We start from the raw sequence: 23,334 nt of genomic DNA on the forward strand, positions 1-23,334 counted from the left end.
GGGATGCTAGTATTACAACCAAGTGTCATTCTAGCAAAGGTCGAGTGAGGTAGGCTTGCTAGAGGCACAAAGACATCTGGACCTGCTTCCCCAGATTCTGTCCTAGGAAACACAGCCAGAGCCAGTTTGCAGCAAAAGCTGCCTGAAGCTCAAGCTGGTGAGGCCACTGGGTACAAGGCCCAAAACACAGATTCAGAGCCAAAAGCAGGAAGGCTAGGGAGCAAACGCCCAGGGTGTGGGGCATGGCAGTGACACACACTCTCCCTGCCCCCCACCTTCATCCCCATCCTGTCCCCCAACCAGACAGAGCAAGTCAATCGGCCGCCACCCCCACCCCAGCCACCATCGCGCTGGCAAGCTGGCAGCAGGACCAGAGCAAGCAAGAGTACCTTTCGGGCTGTCGGTGCCTGTCTCATCATTGCAGAAAACCAAAGAAAGCCAGGAGAGGAAAGAGAAGGCAGGACAGACCAAGGGAGGGGGGGAAAGACCGAACAGAGGGGAAGGCGGCGGAGACAGCAGATTAGTGTATCAAATCCCAACAATGCAGCCTCAGCTCCCCGGCCCGGAGGCTCCCCGGCTGGCCAACCGCTGTAGCTCAGATGCAGAAGGCCCCACCGGTGCACGGTGGGGACGGCCAGGCTCCGGCGGGCACTGGAGACGCGCTCGGGAGGCACCCGGCCTAGTTCGCCAGCCTAGGCTGACGGCAGCCTCAGTGGCCGCCGCACCAGCTCCACCTGACGTCATGCGTCCACCCTCCTCTGCTCCACGAGGGGCGGAGTCACTGCTCCTCGGTCACCTAGCAACCACCGGGCTCTGGCGGCTCCTCCTCCTCCTCCCCAGGACTGGACAAAGTCCTCTGCTAAACCCACCCTGCTTCCTCCTCCAAAGAACAAGTCCTGGCTGGCTCCTCCCTCTCCCACATCCCCACGGATTTGCTCAAAGAAACGGGGCTGGGGGCGGTCCCATTTCTGTGATGACCTCTCTGGAACCAGGGTATCACTGCACAGGGACAAGGGACCTCACTGCTTCATCAGGCCTCTCTCATACTCACACTCCCCTCGGTCTACAACCCCGTCAACTCTACCTCTGTCTCTTATACACACAGATGAGACCCTGATGGTGGCTCGTCAGGCGGACACACACTCAGCACTCCTGCATCGTCTCTGCGGGGCACACTAAGAAACCCGGAGAACATTCCATCTGGGCAGCAGCAGCTCTAACGACAGCAGCTGGCTCCTGTCCCGACTCTCCCTGGGTTGTGGGCAGGTTAGAGTCTGTCTCTAAAGAGCTTCCAGAAAGGACTGGGCACCTTGCAGAGACATCTGGGTCCTCTCTTCCACCCTGCCCCTCAGAGTTCCTTCTTTTGTTGTGGTGCTAGCTCCCTGTTTGCTGAGTTAAGTGATGTGCCGCGAGAGAAGCCCTGGAGAGAAAGAACTAGGGAAGGACTTGACCACTTGACCGACACTCTGCACCAGGAGCCAAGGAGGTGCCTTACCCCAGCGCAGGCAGCCTAGGCTAGGCTTTGCCACCTTTCCCTAGTCAGCCGCCAAAAACACCAAGATTTGGGCACGGCTCACATCCCACCCATGGTCAGGTCAGACTGCAGCCAGAACCCCTCCATAGACAGTAGACTGCAGGTCCATGCTCTTCTCTCTTTGGGGCCTGATGTAAGATGGGAGCCCCAACCAGGAGCCAATAATCAAGGGAAGAAGCCAAGCTTCTGGAATGGGTCCAGCATCCTTTAGAGAATTATTTTCCTTCTTATATCCCCATTCCCTCCCAAGCCAGGACCCCAAAGCAAATACCATCATGTTGTCTCTTCCAAGGCAAGACTCCAACATGAGGACCCACCACCAACCAGAAATCAAAATAGAGAAGTTTTACTCTCCCCTCCCACTGCCCCCATCTAACAGCTCTCCATGCAGTCAGAAGGTCCTGACACAAATGCGCGACAGGAAATCACAGAACTTCACACACACAGCACAGCACATACAGGTCAGACAGGCACGTGCAGGTCAGAGACGGCTTGGGCACAGCCCGGAGGCATGAACGGGTGTGAGGAAGCGGTCATGGCAGCAACTTCAGACTAAAAGAGTCTCAGGGGTGGCAGCCCCACCCCAACGATGGTTGATGGAAGGCTGTAAGGTGTGGGAGGTAGGCCTCGGGCACAACACCAGAGGAAGGAGGAGGCAGGGAAAGAAGGATGGAACAGAGCAAAGGTGCGTATTCATGGCCACATCACCCAGAGGCAGGTACCACTCAGGCCTGCTCTTCTGTGCTCGGTTCCTTGACCTCCCGCCTACTTACCTAACCACCTCCCTGGGCACCTTCCTCACCTCCAAACCCCCAGTCTCTCCTCCCACTGACCCTAAGCTCAGGATAAGTGAGGATCCTCCGTAACCCAGTAGATGCTCTCTTCCATGCTGCTGCCATTCACAGTCAAATGCTTCGAGTCTCTGACCAGAAGTCCCAAGGCGATGGGCAGGGGTGTGAGGATCATCCCTATGCGTACTACCTGGGCCTGGACACTGAGCCTGATGTCCTCACACCCCTCAAAGGAACTCTGAAAGCCAAGGCTGCCATTTCCTCTGGCCATCCCAGCCCCAAGGTCACACATACATGCAAGTAGCAGCCCAAGGACATGCAGGACAGCTGGGGAGGGGGCGCATGGCCCTCACCCACCCAGGCACAAACAGTAAACACACCACCTTCTTAGGCTTCAGTCCCCGCTGCATGAGGAGTTGAAAGGGGAGAGTTAGAGAAGCGTTAAACACCACACTGGGCTAGCCGGTCAGACTTCTTGGATGCAGGTATTAAGACCCACAGGCGAACACAGGTATCAGGGGGCAGGTCATGGTCCAGGCCAGGGTAAGTGAAGTGCGGCCTCCCTCAAGATCAGCTTCCAGGAGGTCCACTCCCTGCCGGGAGGGGCTGGAGAGCTGGGAGCCCCACCTCACACACCCTGTACAGAGCCGAGGAGGGCAGCCACGTGGGCCCTCCACGCACAAACTAAAAAGGTGCCAGAGGGCCAGCTCCTTTCCACTTGCTTGTGAGAGCGCCTTCCTCCTCCAGTCTTTATCTCGCCCCTACCCTACACCCACCAGATGACGGCAGCCTCGGGGACCAAAAGGTGGGAAGTTGGCAACAACACTATCAGGGGCAGATCTGTCCTCCCTTTCACCCCCAGCCTCAGTTCCAACTGATCCAGAACTTCTGGGCATTGGTAGCTTTTCCCTGCTAGCACCTTTACACCTAAAGCGGCAACTCACACTCAGAAAGTCTCCTTCTCAGAGAGGATGGAGCCTGGAAAGGTTAACTCAGTTTACCACCTCAGGTGGAAGCAGCAGACGAGTAAGACCCTGCATGGCCTCCCTCCTTTCCTTTTCCTTTCCCTCTTTCCTCCATCACTCCCCACGCCCATCCCTAACTACTTACCAGTTTGCTGGTCTTGGGATTTGCATCAGTTCCCTCTGTGGAATGCAAACAGAAACAAAGTGTGTGTTTGTGTAGACGGATAGGAGCAGAGAACGTCACGGCAGGGGAGGCAAGATGTTAACAACAGAATGTGGTGGTGATAGGAAATCTCAGGATCCAATGCGGCCCCTTGTTCTGGGGAGAAGTCCTGGGGACGCCTGCGTGTGAGGAGGCAACTTAAGTGGGTGGTTGTTACCTCTTCTGAGGACCTTTGAGGCAGAAGAATCAGGTGTCTCTGGTGAAGTAGTATCCGCTCCATCTTCAAATACCTGTATCTGAGGCCACAGAATAGACTCAATATAGCTAGATCAAGGCTGGAGGTAACATGGGCCCCTCTTCAGGCCCTAAGCAAGCCTAGAGTACAGGGTAGATTCCCTAAGGATAGCTCTGGATCTTCCCTCCCTTGTTGCCTCCCACTCTCCCAACCAGAGACTTAGGTGCATGTCCAGGAAAAGAGAGCACCAACACACCAGCTGTACACACAACAGAGCACGTGCACACACATGCACACACAGCAGCCGGAAGTGGGTACCTGGGACTGGCGCACAAAGATGCCGTGTCCTTCATCGCAAGTGAAGTACTTCCTGCCTTGGACGGTTCCGTCATTCTTGCCTTTGGCTTCATCCAGGATCACACCTACCCATTTGCCAGTAGCAAAGAGGGTGGCCCCAACATAGGCCACGGTGCCACGGTGGCCTTTTCCAATCACCTCCACGCGGGAGCCCACTCGCAGAGGCCGGGCACTTGCCTCAGCACTCATTCTGCTGCCGCTGGGAGTCTGAAAGACACAAGCAAACATGCGGAGTTAAAAGCCTCAAGGTAAGGGTGTCATCCTAATATACAAGAGAGGCCCCAGCCAGGATCCTGGCCTAAAGAAGGACCAGAAGTCACTTTCCTGAATCCCATTCTCAAATTAGTGACCCCCCCCAACACCTACCAAATTTCCTTTGGAAAAATGCCAGTGTTATGTTCTAGAACTTCTTCAAACTCCCCTGGAATCTGCCAGAACTTTTAAGAGTTTATATTTAACTTTAATAAATCAGAATTCATTGATAGATCTGTGAATGTCACTCCACATGGCTACTTTCTCAGGAGCACTGTCCCCTAGGAGGGGAATGAAGCTCAAGCAACTAACTCAGTTTACAGCGGTTCCCCACAACCCAGTGCCTGACAGAGGTCTGAGCTGGGAAGACAGGTGAGTCAGTGAGTGTTCCCGCAGAATCCTGTCCTCCCTACTCTGCCTGTCCTCCCTGAGGTTCACACAGCTCTCCCAGACCTCTCCCGTTCACTGGCACACAACTGTGCCTCCTTCACGACCTGACCTCCCCCAGCCCACCACGACACCCCGAGATGCCTCACCAAGCCCAATCAACCATTTAACTCCCTTCTTCCAGGCCTCAGCTCTGGCCAATCAACTCTATCTGTAAGCTCTGGAGATCCTTCACTCACACTATCTTGCTATGAATAAATAAATATATAAGGGCCAGGCAAATCTGGTATCTCAGATCTGTCCTGCGAACTGTCCCCCGACTCTGTCCAGTGGTCCAATTGAATGGACAAGCCAAGGGAATAGACTAAACATTGTCCTTGGGAAGCTCTCGGCTTCTGACATACTCGTGATGACAAGACAACATGAAATTAGGTCCCAAATAGGCCCATGGCTTAGAAGAAAATCACACCTAAGCCATTTTTAGTGACAGCAGCTCCATGAACCAGGGGCCTTGCAACAGAGAATGAGGCATGAAGAAGTGAGAGCATGGACCTGAAGACCTCACAGGGCTCCCTTCTGATGCTCCCGCTTGGCTTCATAAGGAAGCTCTGCCAGAGCCAGTCACTCCCCAACTCTCTTCCCCAAAAAACTCATCCAAGAAGGTAAGGATGCCATTCCCAGGGGCCCTGAGAGGCCAAATCATACCTGGGACAGTTGAGCGGCTATCACGGACCTGAAAATAAAAGGAGCTGACAGGCATATCAGAGCTGGCCCCAAAGTCAGAGACTGTCACCACCGTCCTAACCCTAATAAACCTCAGAACGAGGTGGACACAACAGTGGCTACAGAGCCAATCTGAGCCAGAAGAGCAAGAGAGCAAGTGACAGGCAACAAAGCAGCTCTAAAGAAAGGCTTCACCAAAAGGCCAGTCCAACCCACCGACCCCATCTGAAATCCCCAGGACAGTCCGGCCCCCAGGAACCTCTGGCCTGAGGTCCAGCTAGAGTCAAAGGTCAGGGCTCCCCAGCACCCACAAAGGGCCCAACTCTGGGAAGGGACGCCTATGCGGTCTAACCCCACCAGGGCTGCGAGTGGCCCAGCGAGCTCCAGCCTTGTCTCCCAGCCCCCACAGCACCCAGGCCTTGCCCAGAAGCCCTCCCACGGCCATCCCAGATCAGGGCCACTTACCCGGCTATACACGTGCCTCTTGCTCTGGGCCATGTTGCTCACTCGGCCCCCACCCCCTCCCCCAGCTGACCAAAGACAGAGAGAAAGGCAGAAACCTAGGCAGGAGGGCTAGGGCTCCAGGCCCTCATGGACACACACAGAAGCCGGCAGGCGGGGCCCGCCCCCGTCCATGGACCTCACTGGGTGGCCTGCTGGGGTCGGGGAGGGGACGGAGAACGGGGCTGAGGAGCAAGCCCCCTCTGCTGCTGGAGGATTCCTGAGCCCAGAGACACCGATCCCGCTCGCCAGCTGATGAGTCTCACTCTGCGCTAGTGCTGCTCTAGACTTGTCAGGGACCGAGCTAGCCTCTGGGTCCTAGTGCCCCCCTGCCGCACCCGGGCCAGTCCAGACAGGGAAGGCGCGAGGGCCCAGGCACAGACTCTCAACACTCACCTCTAGAGGACACTGTCCGACGCTGGGAGCACAGCCCTGATGACTCTCCCGGTCTGCACCCCTCTCCATCTCTGCCACCCGCCCACCCCCACCACGAGAACGGGCAGCAGACCTGCGAGCATCAAGTGACACTCCAAAACAATCAGCTACCCAGGGCCTCCTCCCAGCCAGAAGGGTCTCTCACCCCCTTCTCCCTCCCCTTTCTAAACTTGGGACTCAAACCACACTAGCAGGGTTTAAATCTCAATCTCACCCTGGGCCAGAGCAGCCAGGCCCCCTGCCCAATACATAGCAAAGGAACAGCAGCAATGGAGGCAACTCCACACACACACACACACACACACACACACGCACACACACGCACACATACACACACATGCACACACGCAACATACACATGTGCGCACATACACATGCACATACACGCACATGTACAAACACATGCACACATGCACACACACCCCACACATACATACATACACACATACACAAACACACATACACACACATGCACGTACACATGCACATGCGCGCGCACAGATACACATACACACATGCACACACACACATGCACATACACACACACCACACACACACCCCACACATACACACACATATACACACATACACACATGCACGTGCACACACACATATATACACACACACATAAACATACACATACACACACATACACACATGCACATGCGCACACATACACACATATACACACACAACAAAGCAAGTCAAGTACTCCAGCTTCCCCCAAACTGGCAAAGGTTGCCATGCCCCCAAGTAGCTGTCCTAGGGTCTGACCTATGGCTCCACCAGGTTGGTATGGATGTGGATCCCCTGGGCCGAGGGCTACTTGTCTTGTCCATGCTGGGCTTCACTGGCCGAACAGGGTCTTCCTCCATTCCACTCTTTCTAAGGAAAACCAGATACCCAATAGTAGAATGACAGCCAACAGCCAGATCTAGGGCCCCTAAAACACCTCTCCATATCTCCAATGCTGGTCAGACCCCCTAGGAAGCCATTTCTCTCCTCTCCTGAAAAATATCCATGCTGCCCCCTCCTTTCCCTATTCACCATTATGCAGGGCCATGCAGTTCCTTGCAAACTGGACTTCTGCATGTTCAGAGCACCTTACAGTGTACAGAGTGCCTTAAAAAAACAATCATTAGTACTATGGTTCAGAGAACCAGTTCTAGACTCAGAATGCTTACATTCAATTCATGGTTTCATCATTTGATAGCTACAAAAGCTTGGTCCAGCTACTTAACATCTTAGTGCCTCAATCTGCTCACCTGTCAACTGCGAGCAAAGAACATCTCAGAGCTGCTGTGAGAATTAGCTAGCTGAGACAATCCATGTATAACATTTAGGACAGCGCCTGGTATTCAGAGTACTCAACAAAAGTTAGCTAATAACAAAAGTTATTATCAAATCTGGACATCAAAATAATCCCACAGAGGCAGGCTAGGAACAATGCTAACAAGAAATTGCAGCTTGGACAACTGAGCAACTTCTCTGAAGTTACACACAAGACAAGCAGAGGAGCCAAAACTAGAGCCAGAGCCTGAATCAGAACCCTGTGTCCTTCCACTCTCCTGTTACCACACACAGTTCTAGGCCTCCCAAAATATGTTCTTCCTCTGGACTGCATTACCTTCAAAGATTCAAAAGAAGACACATCTAAGGACATCACAGAGTTCACTAGCAACACAAGTATACACAGTCATCTAACTTCTTGGATGCTGTTTCTTCTATAAAATGGGACTACTACCTGGCATATCTACATTAATACTCAAATAAGATAAAGCATATAAAAGTGCTCTATAAAAAGTGCAGAAGCTGTACAGGTCTTAAAATGTCTAGGCAATACATATTACAAAGAACTACAGCGAGCAGAAAGGTGAGCTAGAAAGAAAAGGAGTACTTGATTATGCCTTATACGAGGTTTTTTTTTGGGGGGGGGCAGAATATATGGAAAGGAAAGGCCTACAAACATAATTTGTGACTACAGTATGAGTGTAGAGAAAGAATAATTCTGCTTGACTGGGGAAAATTAAAGATGCCTAGCTTGGCTGAAGTAAAGAATTCTAGATGAGTTCTCCTGTCAATTTGTAAGCCTGTTAAAGCAGACTCCACAACTTTTCCTCTTTATGATTTCATCACTCTTGGCACATGGTGTCAAATATTATTGAATGTACTAACACTGATGTTGAGATGTATTAGAAGGTAAATATGGATAGATTCAGGGAGTTTAACAACAGGTAGAGATAGATGAATTGGATCCAATAACAACAGAAAGCCAGATTCTTCCTGAGCAGGAGACTGGCATAATGAAAACTATTTTAGGAACATCAAACAGGTGGTGGACAGAGGGATGGAGTTGAGGCAGAGCAACTTGATAAAGACAGAGATGACAGCAAGGAAGCTAACGGCAATAATAAGCAAGGGTTTGAGGGGGTCTGAACTAGTAGGCTCATAAGAGAAAAAGAAAGGGAAGAGACAGTACCAAAAAAAAAAAAAAAAAACAACCAACTCTGAGAAGGACCTATGATAGATCAAACACGGGGAAAGGAGCAGCAGGCCTGTATGGGCTCTGGAGATGAACAGATCTGGGTACAGCTTTGGTTCTCCCACTTCCTCACCGGTATGACTCTAGGTAACATATTTTAGGAGCCCTCGTTACCTTACCCGAAAAAAGGGGGAAATAATACTTACCTCACAGGGATGTTACGAAGATTAACTAAGAGAGAAGTAAAGCATTTAGCACAGTACTTAGCATAGAATACGTGTTCAACAAATTGTAGATACGTCTTCATCATCACTGAGAGGGTACATCAATGACAACTGCACACAGAAGGAACTCAGAGGTTGCACGAATAAGTGGATGGAAGGATGAGTGCATGGATAAGTAAAGGAATGAATAAACCTGGGATGTCTCAAGCAGGAGCAATGAGAATGATGATAACAGAGTTGAGAAGGGAAACTCAACATGTTAAGAGAGGAAATAAGTCACAAGGCCTTCTCAGGGACAAATTTAACTGTGACCACTAACACATGAATTTCACGATCTCCTTCCAGCACGAACCTGTGATGAAGACGACACGGATTCTGTTATTTCCATTTTACAGGTGACAGAACCAAGTCTCAAAAGTCAAACGACTCATCTAAGTCTCATAGCCAGTGGGGAAGACTTGACTAGCTGGAAATGGCAACCCAGTCCAGTACTCTTGCCTGGGAAATCGCACGGACAGAGGAGCCTGGCAGGCTACAGTCCATGGGGTCGCAGAGAGTCAGACACGACTGAAGTGACTAAACAACAACAACAGGTAGGTGATCCTTCACCAGCATCTTTGGGACCCACCCCAAGTCACACAGAACAATTGTAAGTTATGTGTTACCTCAACCAGAAGACAGATACTCCCTGATTTCTAATCCATTTTCCTCCCCAATGACATTAAAAATTGCTAAAAAGTCTAGGAAAATGGGAAGAGACAAGGGACACAAATCTAAGTCTGATAAACAGGTTACCAGTGGACTTGGTGAACATTTCAGAAATGACAGGAAAAGAAGTAGATGATTGGGAATTAAGGAGGAACTGGTAAGGAGGAAAAGTCTCTTTGGCACCCAGTCTGCATCATTTCCACCTTGCTTTTTACTGGTATACCAGTATCCTGTGAGCCCCTGACCTTTTCTTGTCTCACCTTACCAACCTTGATCCTGGGCTAACCCAATCGTTTGCTTTCTCTGATTCCACCTGTAGAGGTTTGAAATTCAGGCAGTCTGACAGCAGGGTCCACACACTTGAACTGAACTGCATTAGGCACTGGGTACTTTGATTTGGTTGCAAAGAGATAAAATGAAACATAAAGGTAATCAGCAAGATACAGATTTTCTTAAAACTAGGGTGAAGTTGTACATCTCTAAAAGCACTAGTAGATGAGGGATATGTGTGGATATAAGTCCCTTAAGAGTCAGGAAAGGAGAGGGGAACAGAAGCTTAGGGACTGGAAGCTTGGAGGGCTGGGTAACCAGAAAGAAAATACATGGAGCCTTTTGCCTTGCAAATCTCACAGAGACAGGACCTAGGCCCTAAACAGACTTCTTTTTTTTTTAACCTCTCCAAGCTCTTCCTTTATCCCCAGAAATTTCTGTAGCCCACTCCCAAACTGAATACAGGTCTACTCCCTCCCAGGATATTCCCCTCTAGAAATACCCAGTGACCACCAGACCCACTTCCAAAGGGCCCAGACCTCCAGCAAGGAAAGCTACACAATACGCCTCACTTATACTCAAGAAAGGCGCTTTTGCAGGAAGGCAACAGGCACTTGAGTGCAGCCCTGTATTAGAGAATCAGAACCCTCCCAGAGCTAGTGGGAGTCCTACTTAACAGACTATTCAAAGTTCCTGCTGCTTGCTCCCCTCGATCAACCAACAAGTCCCTGGCACTAGGACCCTGCGGACGGGGAACCCCGAGCCTGCGCTGTAGAGCCAGAGATGCACCATTTCACAACTTCAGCAAAAGCCAAAGCAGCCAGCAAAGCCACAGCCGCCTCGGCTCTGCCTGGCTCTGCCTTTCCAGCAGCGCACCAGCCACTCCTCAGAAGCAGAGCATTCTGTCCTTTCTCTTTCTAAAGCCACGTCATCAACTGATCATAACGGAAATCAATCTCCTCAAGTCACCAAGCAAAGGCGTATCCATGGCAACCTCAAGAGGAAGGACACAGAGATGATGCTCCAGTGGCTGCAGCAGGAAAAGGTAAGTCCGTTCTCTTCCATCCATGCCATCTCATCATTCTCCTCTTTCATTCAAGTCGGGTGTGCACCTTACCGACAAACTGTATCACACCAATGCGGAAAACACCAAAATTGAGTGTTAATACTGTATGTTATTATGAAAGGTTATAGATCTGCCTAGTCCCATAACTGGCAGAAAAAAAAATTTTCTTCTGGCTGACTGAGACAAGATCTCTTTTCTTATTCACCATCTCAAGTGACACAGTCTCAGCCTGCAGTACCTAACAAACCATTACAGTCACTTGTCCTTTAAGTCAGGCTGCTGGCAAATCACATAAGGATTTCAGAATTCCATATGTAGTTGTAAAAAGATAGCAGCGCCACTGACCCCACCACCCTGCCCACCCATCCACTATCATACCCACAGACTGGCCTGGTAAGGCTTCCTCCTTATCAGCCCTAAACTCCAGCCCCTCAAGACCAGAAACTGGGTCTTGGGAGTAAATTTCTGCCTTTCTCTGATGCCTCAGAGAAGGAATGCCATTTCTGCAGAAGTAAGAGATTCATCAAACATAAATACTACTGTTCCACGCCTCAATTTCTTCTTCTGTAAAACACAGGTAATAACAATACCTTTCTAACAGGGCTGGAAAGCACTTGTAAGAGTGCCTGGTATGACACATTCAATAAATGACAGCCATAATTATTATGAAGAAGAGGAAAGAGAGACCTCAGTGCAGGATTCAAGTTCAGAGGGTATTCAGTGTTCTCGGAGCTATCTTGAGTCTGCTCTCTTCCCCTTTCCTCTCTGGACAGTTGTTGCAAGCCTTCCCTTACCACTCTCAAGCCCCCGTTCCTATCTGAGCCCACGCCAGAACCCCTCCCCATCAAAGAACGTTGCTGAGAAAGGAAATGGACCCTCTTTGCAAATTTAGGTGTATCCATCATTGCCTTTCTTCCTACATTCTTTCCCCTTCTTCAGTCATTCCTCTTCAAAAGAAATGATGTCTTCTTTTCAGAGATAACCCTCCACCCTCCTTGGCAATCATCTTTTCCTCTGTGCCTTCAAATGTGGCCTCTCATCAGATAACCCATGCTCAAGACTTCTAGAAAAACCTGACTCTTGTCTCTGCTATTCCTCCACAAGCTACCACCATCTTCCTTCCTTCTTTCCTTGCCAAACTACTCAGAGTACACCCTTCTTATCCTCACTTTCCATCCACTCTTCAATTCACTTGGCTTCTGTCCTTATGACTCCACTAAAGCTGCTCACACTAAAAAAAAAAAACAAAAAAAAAGAGTCCTGGTAACCATAATCTCTTTACTGCCCAATCTCAACACACATTTTCCAAGCTCATCCTACTCAACTTCCCTATAGCAACAGAGCCTGCTGATTCTCTTCCTGTAACTTTTCCCTCTGTAGCTCCCTGGACAACATTCTCTCTTACCTTGCCCACTAAGCCTTGTCATTTCCTCTGTCATCTTCAGCCTTCTGCAAGCATGACTGGGATCATCCATTCCAAGAGCATTATCATCCACCACCCCAAGGCACAAACTCTCTTCTGAACTCCAGACCCACATTTCCACCTATTTGCTAAGCGCCACAGATCCCCAAACTCAACGTGACCCAAAACACATGGAATCTTCACCCAGCAAATTTTCCTCTTCTATATTCTCCTTTTTACTGGTACCACCATCCATCCAGAATAGAAAACTGAGTTATCCTGGACAATTCCCTCTCTTGTTCTCAACAACCAATTAATTAGTCATTACATCAGGGAATCTCTGTCTCTACAATCTCTCTGATTCCCCTCCTTCTTCCCATCTGCACTAATCCTTAATTCAGCCAGAAGCCAAGTCCAGGTTATTACAAGATTCTCCTGATGTTCCTGATCCAGATCAGTCTGATCCCTTTCAGTCTATTTCCACAATTAGCTTCCCAAAATATAACCACATCACCTCCCTGCCCGAAAACCTCCAGAGACTTGCCTCCCACAAAAGTGCATCTTAGAACAAAACTACAGGTCATTAAAAACCTGGCCTCATTATGAATCTAATCTCACCAATCACCCCTTCTTTGATCCCCAAATCCTCTTAGATTCCAGAAACTTGGATCCACCTATCTTATGCTTCTGCAAATATTGCAAACATCAGCATGTCCTTTCTCTCTCTTCATCGTCAAGGCTCAACTTACTCATCACCTCTTTCCTGAAGATTCTCTTGATGTCTCCGTGTGGAGCTGTCATTCTCTCTTCTGCACTCACACAGATCTTCAGAAATATCTCTATTACAAGATCACAATTTCCTTACAATACTGTCTTCCTTATCCCATCATGAATCCCTCCAGGGCAGAGTTTTTATTCATCTGTTATCCTAAGAACTGAACAGAGAAGATACTCAATGTTGAATAGAAGCCTGTAGAAGCCTAGGGATATAAGTTGGCTCTGACAGGTTTCCCAGAGACACCATGGGGGAAATACAACATACATCCCAGCAAAAGTAGCTCTTTCTTCTCCAGTAAGGAGCCTAAGAAACTAAAACTGCAGGGATAGCTCCAGTTCCTATGGAATTCAGTAGTGACAATAAATCTCAATTTCATATGCTTCTAAGGTAAAAGGACAAGAGAAAGAAAGACCCCTAGACTCTAGAGGAAGTGTAGATCTGGGAAAATAACTTTAGTAAGGTTTTAGGAGTGACAAGGGTCCAGCCCTCAGTGGATACGTCAGAACTTAGGGAGGTCAGACTGGATAACCAATTTGTCAGCCAAGTACAACCAATATGAGCTGGAACTTCGAAAGAAAAATTATGTAAAACCAAATCCAGAGACTTCAGGATGGCAAGGACCCTAAGATAGACTTGAATCAGTCAACTGCTCAACACCTACCTTATCAGGGGACACTGAATACCCTGTTCTCGTTTCCCTTGGCATGGGACAGATAACCCAAGCCCCCACACACCACCTGGTATCTGTAGACAGGTTAAACCTAGGAATGCTCTACAATACCTTCTGACCTATAACTCCAAAGAGCTACTAACAATGTCAGATCTGTCAGAGTACAAGCTATGGCAGTCATCAGTCATGTACTATGATTTTCCCAACTATTTTGACTCCTCCCTAACAACTTCTTTTCCTCTGCACTCTCATGTTCAGTCAGGCCCAACTTATCAATTCTTTCTCAGTATTGTCTCTTGCATTCTTCCTTTCTCCTCCGCTACCACCACCATCACTTTGGTCTGCCATGTAATAGCTTTGAGAATTAAGACAAATCGTTTACCCTCTTTGGTGCCTTGTCTATAAAACAGGGTTGCCTACCTTGCAGGAAAGGTTGTCTGTGAAAAGTTCTGTAAAGTGTTACATAAACAGAAGGCATTACTATTATCATCATCCCAGGCCATCTTTACTGGTATGTGAAGTCTATCTGGCTCCCTGCCTCTCTCCTTCCTCATTTCCAACCACATTATACACTACAGGAGGACTCCTACACACTCTAAAATATTGCTTTGCCCCAAATCTTTCAGTGACATAACATTTCTTGCTTGAGTCAAACTGTTCTGGATCTGACATACGCAGTGTCATCTCCGCACCACTGTCAAATGCTTAGGATGCCTCCCCTGGTTCTGCAAGTCCCACTCGTCCTTCAAAGTCCTGCTACAAGCCCACTACCCTCCACCCAGGAGGAAGAGATTTTAAGAGACAGGAATCTGAAACAATGCCAGGGAAGAATAAAGGACAATTCAGTTTGGGGAAAACATAGTAGACACACTGTCATCTCACACTTTAAGAATCTTTTTTTTTTTTTTTTTTTTGGCCATGCCACACAGCTTGTGGGATCTTAGTTCCCTGAGCAGGGATTGAATCTGACCCTTGGCAGTGAAAGAACGGTCCTAACCACTGGACTGCCAGGGAATTCCCAAGGCTCATCTTTTAAAGAGGATTATATTTTTTATTTCTTTGATTCTAAAAGATAAGCTAGGATCAACAAGATGGAAGTTATAGAGATGTATTTTAGCAACATGAAAAACTTCTGTATTGAGCTATCTCGTGATGAAACGGGATGCCTTACATGCAGTAAATTCCCCATTACTAGAAATGTTCAAGCCCAAACTGGCCATTGGGCAAGAATATTTTAGAAGGAATTCAACTATCACAAGGTCTGAAAGAAACAGTAGCGCTCTTCTAGTCCAGTCTCCTATTTTATAGGCCAGACAGGGGAAGAGATTATTCAAGGCAGCACAGCTTGTTCTGGAGGGCAAGGAATAGAACATGGTCTCTTTCAACCCAGAGACCTACACCCTTGTACTCAAAGTGTATGTGGTCCATGGACCATCAGCATCACCTAAGAACTTGTTTAAAATGTAGAACCAACCAAAGCACGTACTTTAACAAGACCCCTAGAAGTACGCACCATTCAAGTTCAAAAAGCACTGACCTAAACTGCCCCTTCCAAATCTTGAGTTTCCAATTCTGGAACTCCATTTCCCAAATTGTCTTATATGCTAAAGAGGCTATACCCAAGAAAAACAGCATTTTCCACCCAAATTTGGGAAACTCCATACTATACTTCCAGTGGGAAATTCTTGGTAAAAATGCTATCAGCATATTGAAAGCTGAAGTTTCTAAACATACTCATGCTGCATGCTAAGTTCCTTCATTTAAGCCGGACTCTTTTGTGACTCCACGGACTATAAGCCTGCCAGACTCCTCTGTCTATGAGATTCTCCAGGCAAGATACTGGAGTGGGTTGCCATGCCCTCCTCCACAGGATCTGCCCCACCCAAGGATAGAACCTGTCTCCAGCATTGGTAGGGGAGTTCTTTACCACTAGCGCCACCTGGGAAGAGAAAATTTGAACCATGAAGTTTCTAAACATATTTGAGCACAAAAAGCCTTTTGGGAAAAAAGTCATCATCTACTACTATCGTTAACAGCCCCGTGCCATGGGCTTCGGCCGTAATCTAGGTAAAGGACGTCAACCTTCGCCTCATTGTTCCCTGACTCAGTGCTTTAAGCATACTGGACTGCCAAGGGGTCAAGATGAGCTTGCTGGTCTCCACACCGTAACAAAAGACGGTAAATTTCTAAATCACCGTCTCTTTAAAAACAGCGGAACTCCTCATCTGTGTGATTTAGTGAGGGATGCGCAACATGACTGCTCAAGAGTCACCCTGCCAGTTAAGGCGGACCCCAGGAATGGGAGACAGACACACCAAACGCATATCGGCCTCCAGCTTTAGTCCTCTATTTTCTTTTTTCTGTTTGACACAACTTTTCAACCATGTGCCCCACTGGAAACCTGTAGCTTGGAATAGGTTCAGGGGTGCCTTGCACGTTCCCAGGAAAGGAGGGGAACCCCTGCAGTTCCGGAAGAACTGGGAGACGCAATCACTCTGACCCCGCCAGGCTGAAGAGCTCACATGGGTCAGACCAGGCCAGACCCAGGCGGGTGCCCACCCCCACCGCGGCCCACCCCTGCCGACCCCTGCCCGGCACACCGGGCTCCCGGCCGCGCCCAGGCGAGCGCCGGGCCCCCAGACCACAGCCAAGAGCCTTGCGAACTCGGCAGGGGAGGAGGCAGTTGCCATGGTCGCCGCCTCCGTACCTGTACTGTCAGGGGCTCCGCGCCCGGCTCCGGGCCCCACTGGCGACCGACGCCCAAGCCTTAGCGGGGTCCCACCCCGCCCGCACGGGCTGCCCGCCGTGCCGCCAGACCCCTGGAGCCCCACTCCAGGACCTCTAGTCTCTGAGGCCCAGAGGTGTTCTGGGTCGGGGGGAACACGCTACTCTTCCCGGAAGACCAGCCCCGGTTAAACCCTGCGCGCTGAGCGCAGCCGGGGAGACTTCGATCAGGCACAAAGCTGGACACCTGGAGCGAAATTTGCGCGTGCGTACTGGACGGGCAGCCGATGAGGACCACGGGGGAGGCCGCGCGGCGGCCAGCGCCCTCTGCCGGCAGACTGTAGACGACGTAGAGACGGCCTGGAGGACTCTTGCTTTGGTCCAAGTTCCCCCAGAGACTCGCTACGCTTTTGAGTGCTGGGCTATTAATTCAAACAATAGTGGTAAGTGTAAAATAATGAAAATTTACATGATAGACTATGGTAGTTTTTTCTTAAAAACAAACAAACAAACAAACACTTGGGCCGGGGGGTGCGGCAGCGGCTGGGCACTTCAGCTTCGCGAAGGCTTGCGGCGCGCGCCCCGACCCGCAGGCACCTGGCGCCGTCCCGCCAGGCCGCCACGGCTCCCCGGATGAAGGTCAGCTCCGCGGTCCCGGAGCCTGAGAAAGAGCCCAAGTGGAGATCTGCGAGATTGCCAGCTAAATCGGCTCCTGCAAAAGTGGAAACGAAGCCGAAGAAGGCGGCAGGAAAGGAGAAATCTTCAGAGAAAAGTCAAACAAAAGGGAACAGCGGGAAAACAAGCCGAAGTGGCTAGCCCAGCCTCTCAAGCAGAGGAAGCCAAATCTGATTAATATCACACCCTATCCTATCAGTGGTCCGTCTCCCTTCTTGTACAATCCAGACGATTGTTTTTATCAACTATTTTGTAAATGCAAGTTTTTTGACAGCTCTAAAAACACTTTTTTTAAAAAAGAAAGAATCCTCCCTCATTCCACTTTTTAAGTGTAAGTGCTTTTTTTTTTTTTTTTTTTAAGAGGTGCAATCATTTGCTGGTTCTTTATTTTTTGGTTCAACCAGAAAATAGTGGGATATTGAATATGGGAGGTTTTGATTGTCATGGGTGTCAGCTTAACATTCCATAAATTGAGGTGAACTTTTATACTGTATAATACAAAGCACAGTAAATGGCACTTTGGAGTCAATTGTGCATTCAGTGTCTTGGATACTAAATTACTTCTCTTCCCATGTTTTTAGTAGAATTGTTTCCTACAACAAACCACTGCTTGATCTTGGCTATTCTGGTCAGAATTTTGTGCACTCTGTAACAACTTTAGTCGTGGTAATTCAGTTCTCCTAGTAACATTGTTAATGTGCTGTGTAGGACTGAAAATTTGAGTATGTAGTATGACTTTAAATTGTGACTGGTGGAACTTTTGATCTTGTACTGGATATCCTGTTAAGGAAAATTTGCCTCCAAATTTAAGCTGTAAAGTTGTAGAAAAACTATTCAGAAAAGAATCAAAACTACATGATTTTTTTAGATTTTTGGTATGACTGTTAAGAATTATGTACAAATTGAAATGTCTGTGTACTGATCCTCAAAACAACCAATAAAATCTGTTATAAAAAAAAAAAGAAAACATTAGAAAGTACAAATTCCCTGACACAATGAATACACTTCTAATTATGCCAAAGAAATGAAAAAAAAAAAAAAAAATAGAACAAGTGTTCAGACATTTGTACAAGGATGTTGGAAGAGTCAGGGATCTGATAGATAGTGGGTTCAAATTCGGTTTACCCACTGTCTCAGACCTTGGGTTGGTTACTTAACCTCTCCCAACCTCTGTTTCCTCTTTCATAAAATGAGAATGTTAAGGATAGAACCTACAGTATTTGGTTGTTTGTAAGTTTGAGTGGATTCATGTAAAGAGCCTGAACTGTAACTATTGCAATATTATGTTTGTCTCAGTTAATCTCAGATTGAAAAATAACCTGAAAAATCCCTAAAATTGTTGGTGGGGTGGAAGTGGGGGTGGTAAATGGTAGAAAGGATGAACTGGGCAATCTCCCCACTACTGCCCCTCTTTTCCCATTTCATCGTCTAAGTATTTCTGGAGAGGACTCTTGAAAGTCCCTTGGACAGCATGGAGGTCAAACCAGTCAATTCTAAAGAAAATCAACCCTGAATATTCATTGGAAGGACTGATGCTGAAGCTGAAGCTCCAATACTTTGGCCACCTGACTCGAAGAACCGACTCATTGGAAAAGTCCCTGATGCTGGGAAAGATTGAAGGCAGAAGGAGAAGTGGGTGACAGAGGATGAGATGGTTGGATGGCATCACCGACTCAGTGGACATGAGTTTCAGCAAACTCCAGGAGATAGTGAAGGACAGGAAAGCCTGATGTGCTGCTGTCCATGGGGTCACAAAGAGTCAGACATGAATAAACAGCAAGTATTTCTTGTTATTATTCTAAATAGATAATGCACTAGTGTGATTCAAAAAAGCAAAACAATATTAAAAGTATGCACTGAGAAAGCTCACTGCAACCCCTCCCCTATCCACTCCTTCCTCCTTGCACTCTGCACTTAACCCTTGGTGTCAGTTTCTCTATTAGCAAATTGCTCAGCAAGTTGCTCAATTTCTTACTCCTCCCACTTCTTATGTGCAAGACAGCATACTATATACACGTGCACCTTACTTCTTCACTTAACAATATATCCTGGAGACCTTTCTAAATCAGTAAATAGAGGATCTTCCTCATTCATTTTTTGAGCTGCACAGTACTCTGTTGCATGGAAACGTGATTTGTTAACCACCCTCTTCTAGTGTGATACCAATTTTTGCTATTGCAAATGATGCTACAATGAATCACCTTGTACATATGACATTCCATATGTGAGCAGGTTTATCGTAGGATACATCTGGGCCAAATATTAAATGTAGCTATGATTTTAATAGAAATGGTCTTTATCCCCTGCGGTTAAAAAGAAATGGTATAAAATATAAAGGCTTTTAAAGGCACAGTATACATGTATTTTTTTACTGTGGTAAAACATACATAAAATGTACCATTTTAACTATTTTTAAGTGTACAGTTCAGTGGCACTAAGTACATTTACCTTATTTTGCAACTATCTCCAGTATCCGTCTCTACAATTTTCTCATCTTTCCATATGGAAACTGTATCCATTAGACGCTAATTCCCCTTTCTCCCCTCAGCCTAGTCTCTGGTAACAAGCATTCTACTTTCTGTCTCTATAAATTTTACTTTTTTAAGTACTCCATATAAATAAAATCATACAACATTTTTCCTTTTGTGTCTGGCTTATGTCTTCAAAATGTGTTCATGTTGTAGTATGTGTCAACATCTCTTTCCCTTTTAAAGCTGAAGAACATTCATTACATGTGTGTGTGTGTGTGTGTGTGTGTGTGTGTGTGTGTGTACACACACACACCACATTTTGTTCATCCATTCACCTGTAATGGATTTGATGGATTTGGGAGTTGTTTCTAGCTTTTGGCTATTGTAAATAAGCACCTTTAAAAAAAAAAAAAAAGTACATACCTCATTGGAGAAGGAAATAGCAACCCACTCCAGTGTTCTTGCCTGGAGAATCCCAGGGACCGGGGAGCCTGGTGGGCTGCCATCTATGGGATAACACAGAGTCGGACACGACTGAAGCGACTCAGCAGCAGCAGCAGCTCATACCTCATTTATCCCATCCCCAAGATCCTTACTCAAAGTAACTTGATGCCATTTTTTGTTTTTGGATCCAGAGTCAGCCTGACTCTGAAATTGCAAGCATTGTAGATGCAAAGAGCAACTTTGTATACATACTGTTCTAAACCTTGGTTTTTTTTTATTGAAGTATAGTTTATTTTACAATGTTATGTTTCTGGTGTATGGCAAAGTGATTCAGATATATGTATATATGCATATATACATATATAGATATTCTTTTTCAGATTCTTTTCTATTGTAGGTTAATACAAGATATTAAATATAGTTTCCTGTGCTGAACCTTGTTTTTATCTCCATGGGACACTACATCTTGGAGGTTTTCTGTATTAATACATCTTGATCTGCTTTGAATTTGTTTTTAAATATGTATTTTTAAATTGAACTGGAGCCATCTCTCTGAGTGCTTTAACAACCTTTAACAGATATGCTGAGTTTTCATGTGAAGATGCCAAACCTTGGTTAGAAGCGGGGTAGTGATACAAGAAAGACCCAAATCCTTTTCAACATCGTGAAAAGGGGTCTGAAGACATGACATACAAACAGGAGACATATTGTTTCTTTTATATTGAATTGGACTGAGTGGTCTTCGAAGAAAATTAATACTGTCTCTGTCTTATGTGTATTTTCACAGGTGGCCTGTGAAACCTGAGGCCCTCTCTGATAGGGACCATGAACAAGACTCCAGAGATCCTAAAACTCCAATTTGTATAACTAGAGCCCATCCTTCCAATCCCTGATACTGAACAGAGAAGAATATCTGTGCTTATTTGGGTAGACTTCTGGGCACTTCAGAAAATGGGCAGGAACCAAGAGGGAAAAAAACTCCCCTTGAAAAAAGTTCAAAGGACTCATTTGAAAAGACCCTGACACTGGGAAAGATTGAAGGCAGGAGGAGAAGGAGACAACAGAGGATGAGATGGTTGGATGGCATCACCAACTCAGTGGACATGAGTTTGAGTAAACACCGGGAGTTGGTGATGGACAAGGGGGCCTGGTGTGCTGCAGTCCATGGGGTCACAAAGAGTCGGACACAACCGAGCGACTGAACTGAACTGAAAAAAGCAATGCTGTTTCCAGGAGGGAAGAAGTGGTTTTTCAGGCAGAGACATGGAGAAGGGATTAGATAAAGGCAGAGAGCATATCAAAGGTGGCAAAGCCAGGTATGGCAGAGGACAGATGCAGGGAAGAGAAGCATCTACATTAGTTATACTGGTGCTGTCCAAAAGAAATAAAATGTAAATTTAAAAATTGTCTTTAATTGATAAATAGGCTAATAACTTTTTAAAAATTTCTGGCTGCTCTGGGTTCATTGCTGTGCATGTGGGCTTTTTTCCTAGTTGCAGTGAGTGGGAGCTACTCTCTAGTTGCAATGTGCAGTCTTCTCATTGTCGTGGCTTCTCTTGTTGTGGAGTATAGTCTCTAGGGTGCATAGGCTTCAGTAGTTTAGAACATGGGCTCAGCAGTTGGCAGCTCCCAGGCTCTAGAGCACAGGCTCAATAGTTGCGGCACATGGGCCAAGTTGTTCCACGGCATGTGGGATCTTCCCAGATCAGGGATCCAACCTGTATCTCGCATTGGCATGCAGATTTTTTTTAAACCACTGAACTAAAGCCCCCACTAATAACTTTTTAACAATTGGGGACTGGGGGACATCCCTGGTGGTCCAGTGGTTAAGACTCCATGCTTCCACTGCAGAAGACATAGCAATCAGAGAAGAAAAAGAAATAAAAGGAATTCAGATTAGAAAGGAAGAAGTGAATGACATGATCCTATACACAGAAAATCCTAAGGCAGCCACCAGAAAACTGCTAGAACTCATCCATGAATTTGGTAAAGTTGCAAGATATAAAATTAATATAAAGAAATCTGTTGCACTTCTATACACTAACAATGAAATATCAAAAAGAAATTAAGGAAACAATCTCATTTACCATTGCAACAAAAAGAATAACATACTTAAGAATAAACCTACCTAAGGAGGCAAAAGACTTGTACTCAAAATAGTCTAAGATGCTTATGAAAGAAATTGAAGAGGATACAAACAGATGAATTGAAGAGGATACAAACCATGTTCTTGGACTGGAAGAAGCATACTGTTAAAATGACCATACTACCCAAGTCAAGCTATAGATTCAATGCAATCTCTATCAAATTACCAATGGCATTTTCACAAAACTGGAACAAAAAAAGTTTTTTTTAAATTTATATAGAAACATAAAAGACCCTGAATAGCCAAAACAATCTTGAGAAAGAATGGAACTGGAAGAATCATATATCCTGAGCTCAGACTATCCTGCAAAATTACAGTAATCAAAACAGTATGGTACTGGCACAAAAACAGAAATATAGATCAATGAACAGGATAGAAAGCCCAGAAATGAGCCCACACACTTATTGTCAATTAATTTACAACAAAGGAGGCAAGAATGTACAACAGAGAAAAGACAGTCTCTTCAATAATTGGTGCTGGGGAACCTGGACCACTACATGTAAAAGCATGAAATTAGAACATTCTCTAATAACATATATAAAATAAACTCAACATGCATTAAAGATGTAAATGTAGGGAGTTCCTTGGTAGCCTAGTGATTTGAATTTTGGGCTTTCACGGAACTGAAATCCTGCAAGAGGTGTGACCAAATAGAAAGACCTAGATGCAAGACTGAATACTATAAAACTCCTAAGGGGAAACAAGCAGAACACTCTGGCATAAATTGCAACAATATTTTTTTGGATACATCTCCTAGTAATGGATAATGAAAACAAAAGCAAAAGTAAACAAGTGGTACCTAATTAAAAGCTTTTGCACAGAAAGGGAAACATAAATAAAACAAAAAGACAACCTATAGAATATATAAATAGCTTACATAGCTCAATATAAAAAAACAAACAACCCAATTAAAAAATGGGCAGAAGACCTA

At 46.6% G+C, this 23,334-nt stretch overlaps 1 protein-coding gene across 11 annotated transcripts in view; it reads right to left on the bottom strand.

Annotated features, from left to right (window-relative positions):
• The window catches only part of DCTN1 (dynactin subunit 1), a 29,881-nt gene extending 13,016 nt beyond the window's left edge, over positions 1-16,865 (bottom strand). For 2 of the 11 annotated variants that reach the window (XM_065929586.1, XM_065929584.1), the window contains exons 1-4: positions 10,997-11,113; positions 4,007-4,252; positions 3,671-3,749; positions 3,436-3,470 (exon numbers count right to left, since the gene is read on the bottom strand). In XM_065929586.1, coding sequence (XP_065785658.1) covers positions 3,436-3,470; positions 3,671-3,749; positions 4,007-4,252; positions 10,997-11,101 — 465 coding nt within the window. In that variant the 5' untranslated portion in view covers positions 11,102-11,113. Of the gene's footprint in view, positions 1-389; positions 435-3,435; positions 3,471-3,670; positions 3,750-4,006; positions 4,253-5,872; positions 5,921-7,117; positions 7,230-10,996; positions 11,152-13,244; positions 13,431-16,650 lie in introns of those variants that run through there. The other 9 variants (XM_065929591.1, XM_065929590.1, XM_065929588.1 and 6 more) reach the window with 8 other exon arrangements.
• Between the last annotated feature and the right edge of the window lie 6,469 nt (positions 16,866-23,334).

The sequence above is a fragment of the Muntiacus reevesi genome, chromosome 3, assembly GCF_963930625.1.
Source record: "Muntiacus reevesi chromosome 3, mMunRee1.1, whole genome shotgun sequence".
Lineage (NCBI taxonomy): Eukaryota > Metazoa > Chordata > Mammalia > Artiodactyla > Cervidae > Muntiacus > Muntiacus reevesi.